The 25,796-nt window shown below is 39.1% G+C and overlaps 3 protein-coding genes across 4 annotated transcripts in view; 1 reads left to right on the plus strand and 2 right to left on the minus strand.

Moving 5' to 3' along the window:
- Positions 1 to 25,796, minus strand: part of LOC115628961 — a 77,058-nt gene that overhangs the window by 10,789 nt on the left and 40,473 nt on the right. The window contains exons 2-11 of the mRNA XM_030525237.1: positions 25,518 to 25,651; positions 25,292 to 25,389; positions 24,507 to 25,054; positions 12,861 to 13,006; positions 12,279 to 12,749; positions 10,762 to 10,916; positions 8,554 to 9,049; positions 3,306 to 3,427; positions 3,081 to 3,155; positions 2,313 to 2,491 (exon numbers count right to left, since the gene is read on the minus strand). Of these exons, the coding sequence (XP_030381097.1) occupies positions 2,313 to 2,491; positions 3,081 to 3,155; positions 3,306 to 3,427; positions 8,554 to 9,049; positions 10,762 to 10,916; positions 12,279 to 12,749; positions 12,861 to 13,006; positions 24,507 to 25,054; positions 25,292 to 25,389; positions 25,518 to 25,649 (2,422 nt within the window). The 5' untranslated portion in view covers positions 25,650 to 25,651. The remainder of the gene's footprint in view (positions 1 to 2,312; positions 2,492 to 3,080; positions 3,156 to 3,305; positions 3,428 to 8,553; positions 9,050 to 10,761; positions 10,917 to 12,278; positions 12,750 to 12,860; positions 13,007 to 24,506; positions 25,055 to 25,291; positions 25,390 to 25,517; positions 25,652 to 25,796) is intronic.
- LOC115628827 (J domain-containing protein CG6693-like) lies at positions 17,075 to 23,075 on the minus strand. Of its 2 annotated transcripts, XM_030525061.1 has the most exons (3): positions 22,969 to 23,031; positions 18,675 to 18,944; positions 17,075 to 17,981 (listed from the first exon to the last, which is right to left on the minus strand). In XM_030525061.1, exon 3 carries the CDS (start codon positions 17,973 to 17,975, stop codon positions 17,346 to 17,348), a length of 630 nt encoding a protein of 209 aa, XP_030380921.1. In that variant the 5' UTR covers positions 17,976 to 17,981; positions 18,675 to 18,944; positions 22,969 to 23,031; the 3' UTR covers positions 17,075 to 17,345. The 2 variants fall into 2 exon arrangements, with proteins under 2 accessions (XP_030380921.1, XP_030380924.1); XM_030525064.1 differs by lacking the exon at positions 18,675 to 18,944 and having other exon boundaries at positions 22,969 to 23,075.
- LOC115628829 lies at positions 21,732 to 22,519 on the plus strand. The gene is made up of 3 exons (XM_030525065.1): positions 21,732 to 21,813; positions 21,956 to 22,299; positions 22,375 to 22,519. The coding sequence occupies exons 1-3, from the start codon at positions 21,766 to 21,768 to the stop codon at positions 22,415 to 22,417; spliced, it is 435 nt and encodes a 144-aa protein (XP_030380925.1). The 5' UTR covers positions 21,732 to 21,765; the 3' UTR covers positions 22,418 to 22,519.

Here is a 25,796-nt window from a genome sequence, read left to right on the forward strand (position 1 = left end):
ACATACTTATATACATACATAGATGTGTTTGTTAGCATGCATGAGCGTGAAGAAATTTTGCAATTGGGCCCGGCACATTGATGCTTGGATTTTCTCTGGCGTTTTAAGACAGCTCCTAAAGCCATTCACACACACACACACACGCACACGTGTATATACAAGCATACAATACGTATACATATATACCGCCACATTTCCGTTCAAATAAAAGTTGATGAAATTAGCTGCGGCCCCTTTGCGCGCTTTTCAAATTTTATGACTTTGTGCCATAATTAAAATGCAAATGCGCTTGATTAAAAGCCACAGATCATACGCCCCCATTCCTAAATTCCGTCTACGCCCCTCCACTCCACTACGCCCCTGCACGACTCCCGGCGATGTTCGTGCAAAGCCGCAGCATTAATTTTACAAATGCGACAAATTCTAATTTAAATAGCATGGCAAAAAATAAAACAAATAAAAAAGCTTTTTCCATTTTTTTCCTGGTGGAAAGTTACCGTTTTTTCCAACCTGTACAATAGTTAAACCACACATATTAATTAAAGCCCTCTTTCCACTAAAATACTAAAATAATTTCCGACAAAACAAAATGTTTCCAAATAGCAATTATTTTACAATATTTAATTTTTTACTTATCTGTGGAAATTACTAGTGACAGTGTGTGCATAAAAACCTAATATTGGCCTTGGTTTGCCTGTCATTTTGCAATTCGCTTCTTTTGGAAAGCACTATCGCAAAACCCTTTCTTTTTGAAGCAAGAGGACCACCACAAACCAAATGTTTATCTCGAAACAGCGTATAATTACATTAAATTCCAATGCCACCAAATGCTTCTTAAATTATAAGTATATTAACCTGCTTTAACAGGTCTTACGCTCAAAAAAATGTTGTTTTTCTTAATAAGATTAGAGAAGAAGATAAATATTCACAACTTGAAGTAACTTTTTGTTAAATTTGAAAATATTTAGACCTTAAAAACAGCGGAAATTTAAACAGCACAACTTTTTTTTTGTGCATTTATCCAAATCTAGATAGATAACCCCATATATACTGCAGGAAGGGGCCACGCTACCACAATCTAATCCTATATTTCCTATATAGCTCAGTATTTAATATATTACAAAAATGTTCATTATGGGTTATCTGGCAATGTCATATTATAAGTATACTTGTATGTTACTAAGTACACCACAAAATAATTTAATATCTTAAAATAGTCAAGTTTGAATACCAAATTCCTGTTGATATTTAGTTTTCAAATTATCAAAATGTACATATTACGTAAATTTTCTAATGCTTTCAAATTGCTTTGAAACGACCTATGAAAAGAGCGCTATTCAACATAACATCTTTTAATACTTAGCCTGGAAAACGATTTGACAAAATTTTGATTTTTTAAATGTACATTCAAAGCGGATATCGGCCCACCATTAAGAAATTATATGTTGTGTTCGTGATACTCACAAATACAATTAAGAAAAGAAAGCACCAAACAATGTACCATTATTTGCCAAACATCAAAAGCTCTATCAGCAAATCAACTCAAATACGTATTTAAAAAAAAACTATAAACATATGTAAAATTTGATAAAAGTGTGCGGTACCTTGGTCTCATGTTAGATACAAAATTAACCTTTAACGACCATGTTCAATATATCATTAAGAAATGAAATATTTTAGTTCGTGCTTTATACCCATTTAAAAATGGAAACGCTCGTCTTAGCATAGAAAACAAAATGTACCTTTTCAGATCAATATTTCAAGCATGGGGCTTGAGGCTGTAGTTTGGGCTTATGTTGCAAATTTTCATATTACAAAAATTCAAGTCACCCAAAATAAAATACTCAAATGATCTATAACTATAGCCTTTCCTGGCACTTTTCCACTGCAGATTTACACCAAATAGCAAACGTTGAATTAGTTGCAGAAAGGATTGCTCGCCTAAACGTTAGATTCAATAATAGCTGTATGTACTCTACATACTTGCATGTAAATAATATATAATTTATAAATATTAAAAAACTTGTTAGTTTAGTATTAAGTTAGGTTTAAGTTATTAAGCTTGGGTTTTTTTGCTTAATTTTTCCCGCTTTACACTGTCGATTGTTGTTAACCATTTTTATTTCTCCATTTTGTATAATTAAGTAAAAAAGGCTAAGCTGCCTGTACTCTTAACATTAAGATATATTTACCTCACTTGTTAATTCATAATGTTTTTAAGAAATGCGAATAAATTGAAATTGAAATAAACATATGTAGTTTCGGTGGGACTTGAAACTTTCGCCCAACTCTGATCAATACTCATAACTCACCCAAACTCAAATCGTAGGCGCAAATGTAATCCGAGGTGGTAAATTGGTAAGTAAGTGTTGTCTTGCCCACACCTGCGGCGCCCAGCATGGCTATCTTATAGGCGGGTATATGCTGGCCGTTCTGTTGTGACGGATCCGCCAGTTCATCTATAATGTCGGCCGAGGTGCGCGATGCGTTGCTGTGGAACAGACCAACGATGTAAAGCATTGCAATAACAATAATAAGTGGGATTTCAGAGAGAATGAAAATATTTTATACACATACATACATACATAGAAAAAAAAAACAACAGTGGAAGAGAAAGGAGAAGAGCCAGCTCCAACAACGGCTCAAAGCCAGAAAAAAGGAATACTAAGAAGAAGAAGAAGAAGCACCAAAGGCAACAAAAGGAAATGCCATTGCAAAGAAGTCTTTTGCATTGTGCGATATGTCGGCTGTCAGTTGTGAATGTGTGTGTGTGTGTTTGAATTGTTGGCAGTGTCGGCGGAAATCGTTTGTGTGAAAATTGTATGAAATTAGTTTATGTATGGATGTGTGTGTGTGTAAGCTTGCTTCCAAATTGTCGCACGTTCGCTTCATTGTTGTTGCGTATGAACTTTGTCTTTTCACTGCACATACAGCGCTTTATTATTATTATTGTTATTGTATTTGTATTTGTATTTGATGAACAATTTGCCGGGCTGGAGAGCAGCCAGCCACACACTCGGCCAAACACACTCAGACACGCACACCCATTCACAGACTGGCCGACAAACTCACTCGCTCACCTATTATGCCGGTCCACGCCGCTATTTGAAGTGCCCGTCGATGTCACAGAGTTGATTGAACGTGACCTACGGCTCCTGCGTTGTTGGTTAGCAAGTTGATGATACATATAAAGAGAAATATATATATATATATATATATATATATATATATATATACATACATAATTATGTGTGCATGTATTAGTTATAAGTAGCTAAATATCGGCTTAGGCTGCGTCTTCTTACCGCAATGAGTCCCCCAAATTGCAAACGCCATGCGATGTGATGCTGAAGCTGCGTAAACGATAATAATCCATATCCAGATCAGCACAGTGTATGGCCGCACGACGTGTGTCCGCCAAACGAGGCTGCAAATCATAATTAAAAGCCAAAATTAATGCTCCGATCGTGACACTATATACGAGTATATGTTGCCAATATTTCAAAATAGGTATAAACACATAAAAAATGCACAGAAATGTATGTATGTAGATAAATGCACCTATGATAAGAAAAGGCCTCTTGGCGAATAGCAGAGCCAAGACAGCATTCATATCTCCTCATCACTACAGCTCCACCATGTCCCTCAAACTCATTGACAATCCCACAAAAAGTTACAAGTTATTCAATGAACGGCGTTTGCAATAAAACAGATAATAATACAACTTTGTTTCAAATACTTGCAACCTCTACAAATAATAAATAAAATCAACGCATTCGGAGCCAGAGATTATTTTATAGTCGAGCCATGAAACACAACAAGGAGCAGAAGAACGCAACCACAGTTGCAGCTTGGCGGAAAATTGTTTCACTAATAACTTTTAATAGGATTAGCAAATTTGATTGAAATTTGAAATTACATAAAATTTCATTCATGTTCTTTGGAATTATGGACAGTACTAACCAAATTACTTGTATTTATCGTGGGAAGGGGGAGAGACTTTTAAAGATGCGCACACTTCCTTCTTAAAATACAAATTTAAAATAGGGACCGCAAATAATGAATATTTAGTTTTCTTTTAAAATCATTCACCTATATAGTTGAGAAAACGAGGATTATACCAATATCTTTTTTTTAGAATTATCTATAAATATTCACCATGATTTAAAATGTTAATTTTTATTCGTTTTCCCAAAATATAATGACTAATTTTTAGTTATAAAGTATAACTCAACCGCGAATTATTATTTTTGAGCAAAAAAAAAATAAAACTCATAAAATAATTAATATAATAATAATAATAATAATAATAATAATAATAATAATAATATAATAATAATAATAATAATAATATAATATATATAATAATTATTGTTCTTTGAGTTTTATTTATTTGATCAAAAATAAAACTGAAGTTGTAATTGTGCCTGCCCTTTTTATAGGGAATTAAGGCAACATTTATATATATCCTTAAACAATAAGTACAGTTTAATGAGTACAGTCTCTAATTTAAACATTTATTTAGTGGTTCACATACGAAATTCATATTCATGAGTACAACTACTTTAATTCAGCATGTATTCTGATTTCACAATCGATTAAAGCAATTAAAGCTAAGCACCAACAGAAATTATAGTTTATGGGGGCAGATGCTTCCTTTTTCTGTTCAGTACTTGGCACAAACCTAATATACTCTTTTCAATCTTCGAGTACAGGGTATAGAAAACCATTCAGCTATTCACATTTGAAAAAAAAAAAAAGTAAATTGCTTATTCATCGAAACTAATCAGGTTCCTCTATATAGTGCTCGTATGTATATGGTTTTGTCTTATTCAAAATCTCCATAACAACCTCTAGTAGCTCTATTCTTCATTTCTCACAACACCTGAGCCAATTTTTTTCGCTAATACCTATATTTGTGTGGAGATTAGTTCTAACAGGCCCAGTCGCAGTTGCAGTCGCTGTCGGTCTCTGTATAAAGAGATAAGTTACACCATGACTACACACTGACAGGGTGCACACACATATTAATGTACAATATAAGGTAAGCTTTATCGCTAGGTCATTGCCTGCTTAAGCTGAGCCACAGTTCCGGCCAGACTGGCCCAGGTGAGGCCGTCTCCGTCTCCGTCGACGTCGAAGTCAGCGAAGCGTAATTAGGCGCCTGCCAAATGTGAGCGCCAAGCAAAGAGCTGTCGGTAAGCGCATTTATATGTGTACATATATACATACATATACATGTACATATATACATGTATGTATGTATGTATGTACCCGTATATGGGAAGGGAACCACCCACTCACCCGGCCTGGCTTAGTTTGTATATCTCATATGGCAAAAGCCAAAGAAGTAGCGCTAGCTGCGCCTTCTATGGATGTATTTGCTCGTACATATATACATATACATATGCATGTGCGTTAGTGTGTGTTTTGCAGCTAGCATGTTAAAGAATCGCTGTAATTAAGTGGCACGTTAAGTGCCTGGCCTAACAGGCAGTGTACGAGTACAAGTCTTCAGATATGTACTATATATACATACATACATATATTAAGCTGAATATTTGTATGTATATGTATCGTATCTGTGTTTGCGCCCTTGTATGTGGGAGCTTCAGTCATTAACTTGGATTTATGGCCATGACTGGCAACGCGTCGCTCTTAAGCGCCACACGACGACATCGAATCCACCGACCCGGAGGAGTCGCCGAATTGAAAACATGACGAGCCATATTTTGGAAGCTACCACAGAGGCATACAAGCGAATGATGCTTGGCACAGTAATCCAATTTAAAAATGGAATAATGATCAACTAAATGCGCATACCAATGGTAGCACAAAAGGTCCATATTAATTGCTCAATTTGTTCTAGATACAATTGTTCTTTTTTATACAATCTCTAATGTTTCCATAAAAACCAGTAAATGTTTTTAAAATATTAAAGCTTAGTGATATCTACTCCCTATAGGAACTGAAAACACTATTTTCAAATGGAATTGATAACAAATGTATTTGATTTTGCGCGCAAAAGCATTTCAAAGTATGTTTTTATTGGAAAGAATGCATCGACCCTTTTACTTTGACTTTTCGCATGGAACAACACTTTTAATCGGGCCTGATTTTCGCTGCAGGACTAATTTCGTGAAGATCCTCCAAACTTTCTTTTTGTCAAAGGCAATCAAACAGGGTTACGGAAATTGATTGAATTACATGCAAAAGTGCATTTCACAAGAAAAACAACCATTTCGAATGATAAATTACGTTTTTTCATAAGAGATTCACATAAAAACTGTAATTGTTGAAAAAATTACTATTGAAATAAGAATACTTTCAGTTTCGCTGATTTTTAAATTGATAATCGAATTCCCAACACTTACAGACCACTTTATAATCGGGTGAGCTACTGGGTACTATCCAGTATGGACAAGATTGCTTTAAAATTCATTGACGGCTTTAAAATGCCTGTACTTTCCTTGGTAATAGATAGAGTATTTAAAATGAAATAACTGGCGCCTAATCTAAAAAGGTGATGAAATTTCGATACGATTTTGCAAATTCTCAAATGTAGTTCAATGATTCTTTTCTTCAATACCCAAGTATGTTGCCCCCAAAAAATATATACATTTTCTTAAACCGAATGACAAGATTTAATTTAGAGTGCAGATTACTTCAAACTGGGTACGGGCATTCAAGTTAATTTAATATTTGTGTCATGCGTCTTTAATGTCTCTTATTGTTCATCCTCTAACGATAATACCAAAATAATGTAATAATTATTGCACGGCTCTAATAGACTGTAAGATTAATGCAAATCATTTGGTGTAGCAGGTAAGTGGATAGCCGTCGCATACGATAATGTCACTTCTGTCACGAATTATTGTTATTGTGGCACACCACTGTGGCTTGCTTCTTAGCTGCGGTTGGCATGCACTTATCTATCCTAGCAGCACTGGGCCGCCTGCGCTCCCTGCCGTTCTACCTAATGTAATTAGTTTGTTAAATTGCTCGAGCGAAAATTGTGCAGCACGTGCGTTCGTCATATGGGACGGCGACGATGTGACAATGGCGATGTTGGCAACGGATACGCTGACGGAGGCAGGGGCAGGGGCAGTGGCGGAGGTGGAGACGGCAAAAGGCGACTGCTGCACCGGAATGCGCACAAAGTGCAAGCTGGGAGCGCTGGAAAGTATGCTAAGCAAAAAGTAAACACGCAAACATGGCGACGAGTGCAGTACTCTGCCGTGCGCCCCGCCCTCTCCAACACCGTGTCCCGACTTGCCGTGCATTGACCCGTACACTGATGTTCTCTGCAAACTTTTTTCAAATTGATTTTCAGTTCGCCTACACTCTGCCAACTTGTTTGCACTGCGGCTTCGGCTTCGGCTACAATTGCGAATACTCGTACTCCTACGACTGCGCCTGGAAGTGCAGAGTGGGGGCGTGGCACTAAGTGTTTTGCCACGCGTCAAAATTGCATTGCCGAAATTGATTTGGCCCTCAAAATTGGCAGCCCAAAGCGCATTACGGCCAACAATATACAACTGACAATTGAGTGGAGTTTCGGGTTTCAATTAGAGTACGGCCGTAGGGTGTTAGCCACAGCAAACACTATACTATACTGTCATGGAGACCACACCACAATTCACAGACAAATGTTCTCGTTATCGCCACAGGATACCTCTCCATATCCTCTAATTGCAATAAAGGGGAAACCTGCCGCCTCTGCTCCACAATTACGGCAAAAGGCCATCCAGCCATCCAGCTATCCGGCCACATATTATGGAAGTCGGAATGCAATATAAGAACCTAAGCACATTAATTATCAATAACTAAATACGTAATAAGGAGTGCCGGCTTAAATTACCCAAAAGTAAAGGGTAATAACGGACCTAGAGGTGAGGAAGCTTTAAAAAAATAACGCTTTTACTGGACTCTTGAAAACTTTGGGGCTGCACCCGTCACAATTAAACTGAACTCAACTTTCGTTAAACATTTTTGCCGCGCTTTGCTTTATTTTAATAACCTTATTCGAATGAATTGAAACTGTTTGTTGATCTGTATTGGAAAGCTTTCTATCATGGTAGAAATTCTTCTAAAACTCTCTTGATCTCTGAATTAATGTTGCTATATCAGCGAAACTGTTTGTTTCTTACGTGTCCCTCTACTGCTGTAAATGCTATTTTCCTCAATTCCTATTTTATGGCTATTTGTATTTTAAATATGTTGGTGCTTATATCTAGTATCTACATACATATGTATTCAAGTGGACTTTGCAATACATTCTACTATAGTGTGCTGGTACACTACTTGGATGTTTGTAACGGATTTTTAGAGCACTCCAAAGAGCTTTGTCGTCTTGGAGAATATTTATTTGATTATTCTGTGAGGAACTCGCGAAATAAAGGACAAGCGCATGAGGCATGAAAAATTGGGAGACTGCCAAAAACTTGTCGACAAAAGTAAAGAGGACTGCCAAAGGCCAAATTACTTGTGTGCGGATGTGTGGTGTGTGGTGTGGGAGGTGGTGTGGGTGTGTGTTATCGGTGTGGCACTTACCTTGCGACTCTCTGCAGGCATGCTCGAGGTCCGCATGCGTTGCCGTTCCGTGAGACGACTACCCACATGTGCGGCAGCTGCTATGGTTGCCGAACTGCCATGCATATGGCCCGGCGCAGCATTGGATGACGAGGATGCCACCACTGCCGCCTCACCCACGCCTCTCTCGCGAATTTGGGTGCTGTGTGGTGGCTGTGACAAGCCGTGTGCCTTCACAGGATGTGCAGTGGCTGTGGCGGCGGGCGAGTCATCGCTAGAGTCTGCCGTCGGTGAGTCTGTCGCATCCGGTCCACTGGTGGTTGTATCTTCGGCTACAGCTGCCAGTGCCGTTGAAGAGCCCATTAGACAATCCAATTCGCTGGCATTGCCGGCCGCCACTGCTGCAACTGACCCATATTGTGGCGACACTGCTCCAGACATCGCCTGTTGAAATGTAAGCACGCCACTCTCCACGGTAGCCCGGCCCAGAGGAGACTTGGCCAGCGACATGCGCTCACTGGAAAGAGAAAAGAGGAAAGCGAAGAGATGAGCTGCGTTTCAATCAATTATTTTCATACTTGTATATATACACATTTATTTATTAATGCCTAATTGAGGCACTCAACGTGCACCTGAAGTGCATGCTGAGGCTTGCCCTTGGCCTTGTGGGACTTCATTATTATTATGCAAATAAATGGATCCGCGCCTGCCATTTTGTGCAATTATCGCAAAAATTAAAGTGCGCTCTAGGGCTTACGAAACATAAACGAATTATGGCTGCGCATTCGATTAAGCAGGTAACAGGGGAAGTAAAAACAGCCGCACTTGTTTCCTTTAACGGGCTGCTCTGCAAAAAGCATTTAACTGTCTTTAAAGGTGAGTCAAAACAGTTGCAAAAATAAATGAATGACTGTTTATCAATGTTTTTGGCTCCAATTACGATTTAGCACTTTAATTTGCCAGCATCAGATGCATATAGAGGAAGAAGTTCTTTTTAGGGTCTAAGATAGTGAAACGCTATGTACTATACTTATAATTCCTACCATATGTACATATAAGTATGGCTTCAAGCGTATAACTCCAAATTAATTTATACGGAGGAAAGACTTGACTGTTTGAAAAATTGGATACAAATAAAAAAAAGCTTTTTTAATTGATTTTAAAAACCTTGATTTCTCTAGAAAGGCCATTTATTCAAATCTATAGAATTAAGTGCATAATTTTTGTACGCATTAATTTTTTTTTCAAATTACTAGATATTTCTTTATGGCTAATCAGATGTATTTAGAGTGAAGTAAGTGACTTTTGGTTTAATCTATGCAACGATATACATATATCGTATACACGTATATCAAAATGTAATGGATATTTGCCCGAAAATTTCTGCACCGAATAAGTCCATTCATTTCCAATTCCTGGAAGAATCTTACGAAGGAAATAAGCTCAAAAGCATTTACGTTTAAACAAAACGCAATTCTTTTAGAGTGCTTTTCTGTTCGTAATGAACTAGAAATAAATTCCGTCGAACTGGTAATTATAAATGAGGAACTGTTCTAGTTAAAAAGTAAATTTGTAAACAAAGACCTAACCAAAATCTTTGCAGTGATTTAATGGAGTTTCAAATCAGCTTAATCATAGGCTTGTGACAAGAATAGGGCCAAGTGTGTTAGATGACAGCAGCTGAGTCAAGGCCAAGATTCAAGCCCCAAAAACACAAAAAGAGGCAATAAGCTACGACAACAAACAACAATTGTAATTACAGTGGGTGCGACCACAGAAAGTTGAGCAAGATGCCAAGATGGCAGGTAATTAGACGACTTATGCCACCCGAAAGGCGCCATTGAAGCGTTCCGGGGTCACCAGAAGGGCTGCTGCTGTGAGTTCCACATTCATTGTTGAACATTTTTAATTATTTTTTGTTTTGTTTCTCTTTAAGTTATTGTTTAAAGCTACTCCACGGCTGCTGCGACTGCGTTGCCTTTATTTACAACTACCCTATTCATGTGGTTGCTACTGTTGTTGTTGGTGCCATTTATGTTTATTTTAATTAATTATTACGTGCAAACTGCTCTAATTAATGCCATGCAATAAGAGCAACAAAAACAAAATTCCTCTTGGACAAAGGCCAAAGTTTTAAAATGCAAACTTTGCGTCGCACACAATGAATGCTACCCGTAAATAAAAAGTATGCCCGGCTCTCAGACCAGGGACTGCGAACTGAGCACTTACCGCGGATTGTTGCGCATCAGATCCTCGGGAATTTGCGGAGCGCCTCCAATGCTATTCCGACTATAGCCGCCTACATCGTTGTGCAGTAAATTGGAGGCAATGGATGAGGAACGTCGACGATTCAAAATCGGAGATTTCTGCACGCGTATGCTTTGCTGTGGTTTGGTGAAGGGTGAAGAACACATTAATTAGTCAACATAGTCACAAGAATGCATATTTTAAGTATTATTAAAATTTATATTAAGCAATTAACCTTCTGAAGTTATTGCATCATAATCGACGGTCAATAGAATAGTTCTTAATAAAAGAGAAACAGATAGCTTCAAATCAACTAGCTAAAAATTAAAACGATTCTATAAGCTCTTAAATATTGACTCATTTATTGATAGCTACTCGTAAGTACCAAAGCCACCAATTATCCGTACATTTTAGCCGACTCTTAACACTGAACAATTATTTCACCTTTTAATTTATATTGACTTTAAGCATTTCCATGAGATAATGACGAGCAATCACAAAATTTGTACCGAACATATACTATGTATACGAGTATACGAGTGCATTTGCATTTGGTCGTCCAGATTCCAGATTCATGCACAAGCAAAATCTTCAAACAGCTTTACAAACAACAATTGTTTATATAAAGAATCTATTTAGATGTTACATTTTCTATATCAGCTATATACTACAAGTATATGCTGCACATACCACATATGCAAAGGTATAGTGGGTGGAACATGCAGACAGACGGGCAGAGGGACAGACACACACGATTTGTGTTCATGTATGCAAGTGTATAAAACATGTGGTTTACCGCTCTTTTAGATGCATATTATAACCATTTTATGAATACTCGTATGTAAAGTATATCTGTTTATAATACTCCACATGGACATTACTTTGAGTTCACTGTAGCTAAACCAGTCAACAAATACTAAACCACTTGTAATGTACCTAAGCAAAGCACTTTTCTTCACATTGGAAGTCCTGATGCACGTCTACGTTAAAAATAAAATGAAACAAAACAAACCAAATAAAAGCTCACATTTTACTCATAAGTCCAGTAAATAAATAAAGCTTGCCAAAAAATTGTTATTTACAAAAAATTCTGAATTTAGAATTTGTATTTTGATTTTTTTTTTACAATTTTTTATATACAAAGTTATTTTTTCTTCTTCTGTTCTGTTTTTTCCTTACTAGAGCGAGCCTCTTTAAACCCTATTATTGGAAAACTCAAACAATGCACTTTTTTGTAAAAGGTATAACAACAAACTACAATGTTGGTCGAAACACATCTACCAACTCGAATTTTCAAAAATGTATATTTTGTTTGCTTTAAAGCCTGAAATCAGAAGCCGCCTTCATCGAAATGCGTCTATACTTGAACCTCATTACACTTTCGAAATTATTTGAAGAGTTATGCGATCTGGGTTATTAACTTTATAATTTATTTATGTTATAGTCATAATTTCTCATAGTATGGGTGTTGTGGCTTACATGATTTGGCCAATACTTACGCTCATGCTGCCACGACTGGCGAATCCGCAGCCGCTGCCGCCACCGAAGGCGGCATTCAAAAAATCTCCATAACTGTTGCGTGTGCTCGCAGCTCCAGAGCCTGCAGCTGTGGGCGACCCTGGATCACGATTGTAGGCCAGGTTGTAGCTACTGCCCGGAACATTTGCTGGGCCAAATTGCACTTGTTGTTGCTGTTGTTGCTGCTGTTGCTGCTGTTGCTGGCCACTGTGTAAGTTGGCACTGCTGCCAGCCATCGCAGAGCCACTGTTGTTGTAGCTGTTGTAGGAGGAGGGTCCCGCACCACTGCTTGTGTACACTCCCATGCCTAATGCATTGAGGTTGCTGCGACTGCTCGATAGCAACATACCGCTCTGCTGCTGCACCCTATGCAGAGCCGCCTCCCGCGTATGATAAGCGCCCTTGCCACAATTTGTTGGAGGCGTGGGCAGCAGTCGATGTCCAGTGGTATGCTGCGGTGGTAGTTGCACATGAGATTGCTGCTGTTGCTGTTGCTGTTGCTGCAAAGATACTGAATTGGGGGGTTGCTGCTGCTGAAGCTGTTGCAGTTGCAGCTGCTGCTGGTGCTGCTGCTGTTGCGGTTGCTTAAGGATGGGCTTCAGCATGTTGTAGGCCGGTTGATGTGGAGCCGGAGATGGCACGGGGACACCTCGAATGCTCGGCTCCGGCGTGCTGCTGCTAAGCGTATCGCTCTCGTCACAGCTGGCGTCTGTAATGGTGAATGAATCGAAACGACAACACATGAGTCTCCTGGCTCAGTCAGTAAAGTAAACATACAGAAGACGAGTCGAGGGACTGAAAATGCGAAACCGCAAATATGTGTGACAGTAATGTGGTTTTCCTCTTCCACTAAATTAAATATTGTATATCAGAACAGTCAGACCTCATCAAAGGCGGCACTCGAGAAGAAAACGTGTAGGATAAAATTTCATTTGTTTATGAAAACCAATCTGATTCTATTCCATTTTCGCTGTACGCTTCAATGTTGTTTAATATAGTAAGATATTCAAAGACTTTCAAACACGAAATTCTCAATCTGAATCGGCCTATGCTGGTAACTAGAAAAGGGAATAAAACCTTGAATCAGCATTTTGTTACTACAAGTATATTGAAATAATCACTGCTGTCCAGTTGAATGCCAAAAACTGTTCAAGGCTCTTAACCTACATTTGTTTTTGGAATGTTCTAATGCGATACAACGCTACAGCGTTAAACTGTAATGGAATAAAAAACCGTAGAATAAAGGCTGACAATGTCATTCTTTATTTATATTTTAAAAATTTAACAGCTTTCTTGGGTTCAACTCCCAGTTATACATAGAGAGTCAGGCTCGACTGTATGTTAACATTAATGGCAATCAGGTTGCCAGCTGTGGCTTTCAGAGCCACAAACGGCGTTCTGCTGCATACCTTCAAAAAAAGCAAGCGAAGAACACGCGCCACCGCAGTTGCTTTGACAAGTTACCAGACATTTGAAACCATCGTCCTGTTCCCACACACAATACACGTGCAGGCAGCAGACCACGATCCTTGCCATGTTAAGAGGCTAGCAGGCAGTCAAACTATTGAGCTGGCCAGGTAACCATGCCTTTCTACATACGAACGTGTGCTCGTATGTATAGTATGCTTGTTTGTCTGTCTGTCTGTCTGTCTGTCTGACTGTCTGTCTGCCTGTTTATTTGTAGTATGTGTGTTTGTTTGCCAGCCATTTGACCCAATGCTTCCCACTGTGATAGCACGGCCATTGTGCAAGCTGCCTATCCTTGTTGTTGTGGTTGTTGTTGTTGCTATTGCGGCTGCCACATTCTCCTGTGCCATTCATTTTCTATAGCAATAGCTTTTGGGCTCGTGCTCGGGCTCGGGCTCGGGCTCCCATATGGGTATATTCGCACAAATATGTTCCTCAAGTCGAAGTCAAATATGAAAATGCTTTCAGCTGAACTTTTGCGCTTATATTTTTCAAAGGCTTTGCTGTGTGTGTGTGTGTGTGTGTATTTGTGTTGGTGTGTGGTGTGCGTTGTGTAGGTGTATGTGTGTGCGTGTGTGTGTGTGTGCTCTGTATGTTTACGTGTTTACAGTCGGGCTTAGGTTTTCGCAACAGAAATTTAATAAACTTTTCACTTTATGAGTTTCCTTTTGTATATATCCACAAGTATATACACATCTATATATGTGCTTATATGTAAATTTTTATATATTTATATGGATAAATTTATTTAAATGTACACACATACATATGCATGTGTATGGATAAGTCCGTGTGTGCATATGGCCCCCGCAACGACTATAAAATATATGTTTGTGTTTTTTTTTTTGTACTTCCACCATAGTAAGTATTTATAATGAAATTTCATGGACGGAGTTTGTCTGCCAAGCAGACTGCTAACTCTTAATTAACGTATGGAAATTTTGCATGTGAAAGGCAAAATTATTTCATTATGCGAGCATGCGTCATTGTCGTGAATGATGACAACAAAGGCAACAATCGCCAACCACAGCAATAATGAATTGTTTAGCCAAATTAGAGAGATATGCATAAATAATTTGTTCTTAACTCAAGTATGATCGATGCCAATAGCGGGGTAAGCTTAAAAATGCTTGCCTTGAAAATAAAATTGTAGATTGAAATACTTTGAATCCTTTGAATCTTAAATTACTGAAGAAATTTCGGTCTAACTTCATTTTTTCCACTTCTACCGCAAAGATATTTTATTCCACATATATTTTTTTTAGACTGTATCCCGTTTTATTGATTGCTTATATTATTAATAGCATTCATTCAATAATGATGAATCATATGTTTTTTGAAGGTCACAGTTTCCAAAATTTCTTTCGGATATAGATTATTGAACAGCATTAACTGATGATATATTTGCGATATACTATAGTATGCTGATATATTTGATATAAGTACATACCCAACAATCTTGCTAATGTATTTGTAGCCCCCAGATATAAAAAATATTGGTCTGCGTATGGACAAGACGTACCTATTGGTATTGGTTGTTTGGGCAGATACGTAAACGGGTATATCAATAAAGAATCGTCTCGTCTGTTCATATTGTTATATTTATTTAGTTGGCGTTTATACGTTCTAATACGCCAGTTCACCCTTCAATTATAAGGTATACATATGCTTTTACATTCTTATGCTAAAAATTCCTTAACTCCAACATTTATTATTTACTTTAAAAAGTACCCAAGTGTTTTTGAACTAACCCGGTATAGAGGCGTTATATATGTACATGCCTGATGCTATATAAAACAATCGAGGGGGTTCTCCTTTTAAAAAGTATTAAAGACAAATTAAGAAGAAGAAAAACACATACATACTAGTACATATACTTTATCTACATAAATGCATACATATATGCTTGCGTATGTAATAAAGGAAATATTCTTCCAGACCAGTGCTCAGACTTTAAGTTGCGCACAAAGTTGGATATTGCTTAAGCCTCGGGCTAAGTGGTTTCATCAAACGTGTCCAACTTCACTTTCGACTTACTTCGTAAAACTCGCTGCAGAATCTGCTCGCTTTATTACGAATACCGCCAACCATTTCATTTTAACATATGCACCCCTTCGTTGTTGCCAAGTTATGCCTAAATTTATGCCGTCGTTCTCTCTTTTGCAGCAAATCCAAATGGAATTTTTCGGACTTAAAAGTTCTATGCAAACAGCGCGCGATGAAAAGTGAGATACGGTCGATTTATGCTCGCTATTGTGGCCGACAACAATAAACGAAAACACATTTTCCATTACCCACACACACTTGCCAAAGTGATGTGCCAAGTTGCTGGCCGGGTCATCAGATTATCCATCAAACAATTTCAATTTTGCTTAGTCTTTAAAATATGAACTTACATTGTTATTGCACTGTACGAGTAGCTGCGATAATGCGTCTCGTTATTGTTATAGATTTTCAGGAGGCTCATCAATCAGAATACAGAGAAGTTTGCGAGCTCTTCTCTGCAAATGAGATCACAATTTACCAGCATACTAAAATTAATACAGAGGACGGTGACTTTTTGGGGAATTAAACTACTCGTATTGCTTCTGGTATGCTTATGCTTTACTCGTATAGTATATATCCAGTGGCAGTGCTAATAGAAATGTGAAAAATAATTTAATGCGAGCATTCTTTTAAAATATTGAAATTTAATAAAGAATTTGCCGACAAGATTTAATTAACATATTTCGGAGTAAGAGACTGGATATGATAAATGATCAGAACTGATATGTCATCGTTCTTAGATCAATTGTATAATTATTGGAGAGAGATACTGGTAATTAATATATTTGTGCCTCAACAGTTTCTCAAACTGCTCAATATGGAATTAATATCCATTGAAGTGAATTCAAGAAGTTATATTCACTTTGGCTTACAAAAGCATAATTCCTCCATAATCAAGTTCATAGTACCGTGTCCATTCTATCTACATACATAAGTATTTATTAGAAAGTCTTTTTTAATTGGATCATCCCTAGTAACCCCTGGGACCACACAAGTGTTTTCTATACTTTCACAAATAAACCTGTATTCTATATAAAAGTCTTCTTATTTATTTCGATCCTACTGCAGCTATATTATGTAGAGGTTTGACATGGTCAGTGGTTTCGACAGATAGCACTGAAGCTATGGAAGTGGTGGTCGAAGCAGACAGACGGACGAACGGACATCATGATTTGGTTTCGTCTCATCATGCTGATCATATATACGTCCTTATAGGACGTGTTACAAACTCACACACCAAAAACTTAACATAAAACATTAAATATCACCCTAAAAATTGTGTCGACTATATTTTGTAAGACCAGACAATTAAAGGTCGTTATAGACCACGATTTAATACATTTACAAGCATATTATTTATTAAAAAATCTGTCTCTGAAGCTAGTGCAGCATAAGAACTTCGAATCGAATAAAATTAGTGCAGTTAAATCAGGCTTAAGGCTTGTGGTTTTTAACAGGATCCCCTACAGGATCCTTGTTTCAGAGCGCGTTGATAGCCAGGCCCATATAAATCTTCAAGCAATGGTCAACTGGTGCTACTGTGCTTTGGGATTCTCGTTACGCTCCTCCCCAGCATTGTTTGGCTTGGCACGCATTTGAGGCGGTTCTCCGGTGAAATGGGATGGTGGCGGAATCAGTTTTTCTTGAATCATTTTGCAAACAACCTTGTGAACCCGCGGTCCATCGTTAGCATCCAGGAACGGAGTATTTTTGATTATGTATTTAATGGAGCCCCTGCCATCCAGGTAAGCCTTTTTGATGGCATCGCGCTCAGCAACTGATCCAACGTACTTGCTTTTGTGGTATAGGAACGGGTGGAATGTTTTGCGCCATTCATCAAGAAAGGCGTCAAGTTTAACAACTTTGCCTTTGAAAGTGGCGTCCTTGTCGCTGTCATCGTCTCCTTCCCTATCGATAATACCCTTCTTGTCGTAAAGCGCGCGTTTGGTGTCGTCGGTCAAAACTTGATAGATTCTCGAGAGCACCTGAAATTTAGTGGTGGCTTCAGCTTTTTGACTCTCGTGCACCCGATCGGGATGTACAAGCAAGGACATCTTGTGATAGGATTTCTTTATTTCATTCATCTGGGCGTCTTTTTGCAGATCCAAAAGCTTGTATATGTCGCGTGTTTGGAAGTACTTTTCACACAAATCCAATGTAGACATTTCAGGCTATAATGAATAACAAATACAGAAAACCTTCAACGTCTTTCCATTTCAATCAGCGACTCAAAATTGTCAGTTAATATTTATGTCAAAACCGACCAGAGCAGGTAAGCATATTTCTGGCATAGGCATTTTTCAAAAGTCGTTATCCGCACAATATTAATTGCCTGTGAAGCTACTGGAATTTAGTAAATTGAAGAAGGTCACCGATTTCGAATGTCAGAATACTTGTATATCTACAACTGATTGTTTTTGTTTCATTCTAATATTTCTAATAAGTAGATGTGAGTACTTTCTACTTTTTAGAAAAAGCAACTTCCCTGCCATCAATATAATGGTACGAATAAAATACAGGCGTGCATCAGACATTATTTGCTATAAACATTAATATTTTCTCAATAAAAATTTGAAAATTGCATCCTTGGCTTTTTTTTTGGAGGCAGCCCCACTAGGCATGACGTTATAGGCATGGCGTTTTAATTTATAATTAAAGCAATTAATGCACACAACACGGTCGGGAAGGAAGAACGAAAAAGCATAAATTTTGTCTCGAAATATTATCATTATTATGACAACTCTTAAGCTTATCCGTAACACGTTTTGGGACCAACAAGCCTGCCTTCTACGATTAAATGCTTCTTCTAATAAGCATTCAAACTAATTGTGATTGACGGGTGGCATGCGCCTTTAACCGATTACCCTTGTCCATGTCAACTGGATTGCTCAGCAAACTGTTCTCTTAATGCATTCCCGACTGGTTCACTAAGCCGCCTTTGTACTTTTCTCTGTGGGTTGATGGTTGCGGGTTAGAAGTTGATTTTTATGCGAAACGAGTGGCCCTTTTATGAGTGATATTTTGTTTTCCTATTCGTTTTGCAAGTGAAGTTGATCCTTAGTTTTTGTTGGTGGGGAGGCTGCTGTCTTGGTCAAGTTATGTGGTATGAGTTACGGTAACGGGATTGCATGGCTCTGTAAATGATTAGCTTTGTATTAGCTTTAGCGTTGATTTAAAAAAATGTAACTATTTATATGCAGACAAATTTGCGACTTTTTGTTCATTAACACCAATTTTAAACTCCTTTTAAATGCAGATGGCTAAAAGACTGTTTGCGTGCGGGTGTGTGTGTGTTTCCTAATTGAAATCTCGGTTCCATATTGTTGTCACCTCCCAAAGTACACTCAACCATATGGCTTAACATTTTAGCCAAACTAAACATCTTGCATACTTGTATATTGCAGAGGTCAACATTGCATACACACGGACACGCACGCACACACACCCGAACGGATGGGCGACAACAGCAACAAAAACAAAGGGCCATTTTGCAGAGCACCGCTTGGCAGAAAGGGGGTGGATAGTGAGCGGTGTGTGGTGTGCGGTGGGGGCGTCCCTCCCTGCTGCTCGAGCATCAAGAACCGCAAAGCATGTGGTGGACGTCAGTCATGTCGTTGTCACCGCAGAGTGTTGTCATTCATACACACACACACACACACACACGTGTACACTCAGAAACTTAAACAAATTGCATTTGTACAAAGTAATATAAATTCACAATTAAACAAACTCTATCTAAGCGTATTCCTCGTATATACATATAGTATATAGTTTGAGTATATATATTTTAATGTATTTTACTTTTGATTTTAATGCCTGTTATCTATTATAAACAAAAGTATTTTAATCGAAGTGAACAATTAACATATCTATTACATATTTGTAAAACAATAACATTCAAGTTCATCAACAGGCAGGTTTTTACGTCCTTAAATTATAAAATTAAATTATATTAAATTATAAATTATTCGTACACTTTGTGCTTCTGAGTGACCCAGAACTGACCCAAAAGAAACCAATAATTTGGTGAAAAGTATGCATCGGCATTTCCAACCCGTTATTACGGCCAAAGGCGGGCCTACAAAGTATTAACAATTAATTTAGATTGAAATTTAATGAAATAAAATTCGAAAAGCATCAACTGTACGAATAATTTATGGACGTACAAACTTTCCTGTTTTTGATTAGATTAAGTTTTTTCCATTACCAATTGTGAAATTGTTTGTTATTGTTTTAAAAATGTGAAATATAAATATTAATTCACTTATTCGGATTCAACAATTTTTGTTTTTAATTAATACACGCAAGGTTACAGAGCATTGCCGCTTTTTGAAGTTATTGGTGTGCGAATAATTCTTGGTTACATTACTTACATACTTCTGTATGTCGAGAGTAAAAGAAACCATTAACTATTAAACTACGCGTCGCTAACTTTAAAACGAATACAAGTACTCTGTACCATTTTTTACGACAATCACATGACAAAAGAAATAATAGCACTGATAACACTAATAATGTGCACTGATTGCAAAAGCTCCCTGATCCATTATAGTGAGCAGCAAATAATAAAGGTGTGAATAGGGTAGATAACTTATAAGATTTGCGAGTAACATGTTATTTAAGAATTCCTTTTAGTTTTTTTGGTCCCTACTTCTTTGAGTGTAGATACATACGTATGTATCTCTAAAACTCACTGCCGCCCAATGCTTGAAATGATTCCCAGGACCCACTCCAGGAGCCCGTAGAGGGATCATCAAATAATAGAGCTGTGGGCTACCAGGCCCACTAAAAGCAATGTGGACTACTGAATAGATTTGCTTGCTGTTTAAAGCGAATTATGATATTTTTCACAATCCAATCTTTCTGCTCAAATTGTGGTATTTTAGAATGTATTCTTTTAAACCCAATTCTCTTAGTGTATTCAAATGTATGTACACATATATCTATTGAGCTCCCTCTCGTTCTTTTTCTTGTAGACTTTCGCGCTGTTACAGCCGCCTTCCACCTGTCGCATGCAGGATCTGAGGTCGACTCACAGGCACAACCACAACTGCTTAATTAAGTTGCCTGTTACTTGTAGAACAAAAACTGGAGGAAATGGAAAAAAATATTGTACATAGCTGCATCGTGGCGCTACAACTACAAAGACGCAGGTACGGCAATAGGGAACACGTGCCGACGCACGCACTTCCGACACATTGAGGTCAACTTGCCACTGACCAGCGGGCGAGACCGCGACCAAAGCCACATCCGTATTCAAAAGCTTTGGTCGCCTGCCGGCTCCTCTCCACAGCGAACCGTGCGACCAAAGCGCTAATCGCGCCCTGCAAACGGTTGCGTTTTGCATGCTTTACGGACGACACAGACGGACGAACAGCAAACAATTGCACAATGGACAATGGGTGCTGTGTTACTTGATATAACTCACAATGTTCAGTACAACAAGCCTCTTTAGCCAAATTCACACTCAATGCACTGATCTGCGTTATACTTGCCGGCCTTTTTGCGGATTTACAAGTAATCACAAGTCCCCAACACTTTCAGCAACGTTGTCGTCTTTTTCACAGGAAATGGGGATTCGTGGAAGTGCGCTGACAGCTTTCAAAGGCATGTGTGGTGCAAAAGTACTCTGACTCGATGCTTCGGCGTCTACAGTTTGGCGAATAGATGGGGACAGGTAGAGAATTAAGAAAAACTGTGACCAAGGAGCCAAATATATCACTGTACATGATTAATTGTGTACGAATGCCGGAAACAATCACCTTCCCAAATATTAGCCCAACGATCCATTCAAATAGTTAGGGATGGACGATACAATCCTTGTGTAGCAACGATACTTTGCAAAAACTTCGCATCGCTCATCCCTTTTTCCAGCTCTTTCTTTTTCGAGGTATTGCTGCGCTGCAACCGGTTGGCGTTACTTTATCTAAACTATTCTGGATAAAAATAATCAAAATGTCTCCTATTTATACTCCAACGGGTGCTCTCTTGATGGCCTTCAAGGTAAAATGTCTCCACACTAAGCAATATTCCAATAAATCTTCCGATTGTCTCAACACGAACACACATGCATCATACACACACACACACATAAATATAATCCATTAATAATATATTAAATGTACATATGTACATACATATATAGTTCAAGGAAGACTTCGTAGCTGGACTTGTAAAAGAATTGCCACGCATGAATAAGAACAAGGAAGAATACAATTGGCTGACACCAGAAGATTTGAACTGCGTGATGAAGGACTTGGGAAAAATGCTAGATCAGTGCGCCGATTTAACTAATCTGAGCGAGCTTCGGGAGGAGACACAGTTAGACGTTTCCAAGGCTAACCTCTCTGTGAGCGTTAAAGTAGCAGATGAGTCGACAAAGGAAACTATTCGCAATTTTTGCGCCCCACTGCACGATGCTATCTCTCTGGATTTGGTGGTTCGATATGTCGGAGAAGCAGAATCCGTGGATACATCTCCAAGTGATGGGTATGTAGTTGCCGCAAAATTCCCGTATCAACAATCAACGAATGGTAAATGTTTGTACATTTTCTCTTTTTGCAGTGGCGCCCCAATTCCAACTCAAGCAGGACACGCTTCTGCTTAAGTCTTCTACTGCTCGGGCCAACTTGTAGGATCTGCCTGCTTGGAATTTTGCTCAAATTTCAGTCAAGCGCGTTTACATTAAAGAGCATATAATAAAAGACAACAATGCCACCGTACATAAGTTGCATCTACTTAAATATCAAACTATGTTTGTAAAGGATACATACATATATAATATGTAGTATATACATATGTATTTGTTCACATTGAACTACACCATTAAGCTAAAAGTTCTTTTATCCATCCAGTTTGTGCCTAAACTGTTCCAACAGAAACGTATTCTTTCGATTTAACGCAGCATTGTAGTCGTGCGTGTACATATGTATGTACATACATATATGTATCTATGTAAGCTGTTGTTTTTTGATTAATCAGAATTCTGTCTGAATCGTTAATAGAAATGTTATTGAAGCGATGAAGAAAGATTCGCTCGGAAAACTTACCTACCTATCTACATGTAACTATTATGAAAGATGAATGACATAAAAATAGAATTCAGTGAAAATCACACAAATCTTTTCTATACATAAAGGGAATTCGTATTTTTCTCACTGGATTTTTTTCAGTTGAGCAGCCTGCGTTGATTTTGCTGGAAATTAAGTTCCACGGAAGTGCTTAGCGCAGAGATGCTTCACATCAAAATAATCTCCAACAATATTACGTACGTAATACGTAAATATACATACATATATGTATAGGAATCACCAACAATTTTAACAATTTATATGCTCACGACTTCTAGTCCTACAATATAGTCAAAAGAGCAATAAGTATCGATAGTTAGAGACATATCGGTCGTTTCTAACTATCGATACTTAAAAGCATTTATTATAACTCATCTCTCATTTCAGATCATCCTATTTGCAAAGATACGGTGCAATCAGAAGTCCGCCTCGTCATATAAAGTTGTTGAAAAATAATTTAGAAAAATGAAGCCCATTCGCACTTCTGGCACGAGATTACTCTCTGGATTTGTACTAACATTCAAGGTACGAAATTATATGAATTGCAGCTTCCGATTGACTATACATACATATGTACATATGTATGTATGTGCGCGTATGTATTTCAGTACAAGGGCCGCAACGTGGCCGCGTTGCTAAAAAACGTGCCGCGCATGAGCAACTGCACTTGGCTGTTGGGAGCTGATTTCACTATCCTCATTAGCGAATTGAGTCGCCTGCTAGATCGAGTCACGGATGTAAATGCTGTGGTCGAACTTCGTGAGTGGCAGGAGGTGTTCATTCCTTCAGAGAGAATCGTGATGCGCGTTAAAGTTGCTGCCGCTACACGCACCAACGGCACTAACATCCTTCTATTGGTGAAGGTTAAATATTTGGCCAAGGAAAATGGGATGCCGTTATTCAAACGGAGGGTATGCAAACTGTATAAAGTGTTTCATTGTGTTAGCAATCGAGCTCACATATGTACATACATATGTACATATATGTACATATGTATGTACATATGTGCGTACAAATTCTTTTCGTTTTAGTGGCCCTAAAGACCCTGAAGCATCGCAAAACAATGGCGATATGTCATCCACTAGTAAGGCAGCTAAAGGCGCAAACTAATGTCTCCTGCTACAATTAAAAAAACAACAATACTTTACACTTCAACTTTAAGTGAAGATATTGAAGGAAACCTTTGTATGTTCAGATATATACATGTATACATGGCAATGAATAAACATTGAATAATGCTATATGCAAACGTACATACATGCGTATAATATTTAGCCCATCTACTAGCCAGGTCAATGTTTCCCTCCGGCTATCCGTCCATAAGCTTCTACTATACCAGATGTGTAGGTTTATGTTTTTTATTACGATATAATTCCCGTATTAGCTGGATTACAATCAAATCGAGAGTGTATGTAAAAAATTCAGCAGAAAGATCAGGCACTTTCTCATTTCATTTATGCCTTTATTTAGTAATTAGTTATTGTATCGCCTATGGGGCATATAGAACACAATGTGGGTCATCTGGATGTGCAAATGTGCATGTATGGTTATATGGCCAGTATTGGGTATCAGCAATTGCTGTTGTTCCGTTTCCGCTGCGATAGCGCAAAGACCCCGCCAACTTACCAAAATCAAAAGCGCGCTCCAAAATGACCGAATGGCGCTTTTGTAGTTGTTGCTGTTGTTGGAGCTTGGCAGCTGCCGCTGTGCTGGGTCCATCGGGCAGCAGGCGACTGTGACCGGCACCAGAATGAGCGCCACTATTATCCTCGCCATCGGGCCCCAGACGTGTGTCGCTCGCATATTCTTGGTAGCTAGCGCCGCTGTTTTTGTTGCTGCTGCTGTGGGTGTGCGTTTTGACGCAATTGGTGGCTGGTGCTGCGCCGGCCGACTGTGAAAGCGACTGCTGCGACGGCGGAGGCGGCGGTGCCTGCTGCCCATCTGCCGGCTGCGCCGGATGCTGATGCAGGCAGCAGTATTTGATGTGCTTGCAGAACAAATTGCCACTGCTGCCCAGCGCCACGCCGCATCCGCGCTCCGCGTGTGCCTGCCCCTGGCCCTGACCATGCACGGGCTCCTGCGCATGCTCGCCGCTGGCGCCCACGCCGCAGAAGCTCACACGGTTGAGACCGGTGTTGCTACCTCCGGTGCTGCTGCTGCCGCCGCTGGCGCCACTGGCGATGCATGAATTGCGCGGGCGGTTCACGCGAAACGAATTCGAGCGGCCAACATTTTGTGATCCACCGACGCCGCCACCACCGCCGCCGATGCTGCTGCTGCTGACGCCGCTCGCATAGCGACCGCCGTAGCCCAGACCATTTGCGAGTCCGTGGCTCAAGTCGCTCATGTCGCTGCTGCTGCCACTTCGGCTTCGCGCCGCTCCATGTCGGCCAAAGGCGCTTGCCGTCTGCTGTCTGTCCGCCATGGTGCTGTGGCCGCTATGGCTGCGCAGACTGCCACCGCAGCGCTGACGTTGCGCATACATAGGGCTGTTGGATCGCGGAATGACCTGCAATGGGAGAGGCAATGTGCCACCATACATTAGGCAAATACGTTCACATGTAGCTAGTCGTGTTTCTTCTTCTTGTTTCTTGACCATTGGTATGGTGTAGGGAGGGGGTTACCGAAAGATCCTACCTTGTCCTCCAACAAATTAGCAAACAAGTCCACACGATCCTCATCTTCATTCATCATTTCAAAGAAATTCTTAAATGTCTCCGGAAACGAGGCCGGGAACTGTCCTTGTCTGGCATCCAGTTTGGTGTCCATGGCTTGAAAACCCCGGCAAAGACATGCAAAAGAATAGAGCACAACATATACATATGTATGTATGTATGTATGCATGTAGTAGTGAGGGCAGACAAAATACATAGCAAGCCAAATGCAAGAAAATTAAAACAAAAGTGGCCATAAGTC

Source organism: Scaptodrosophila lebanonensis, unplaced genomic scaffold, assembly GCF_003285725.1.
Source record: "Scaptodrosophila lebanonensis strain 11010-0011.00,11010-0021.00 unplaced genomic scaffold, SlebRS2 tig00000129-arrow-arrow-pilon, whole genome shotgun sequence".
In the NCBI taxonomy this organism is placed as follows: domain Eukaryota; kingdom Metazoa; phylum Arthropoda; class Insecta; order Diptera; family Drosophilidae; genus Scaptodrosophila; species Scaptodrosophila lebanonensis.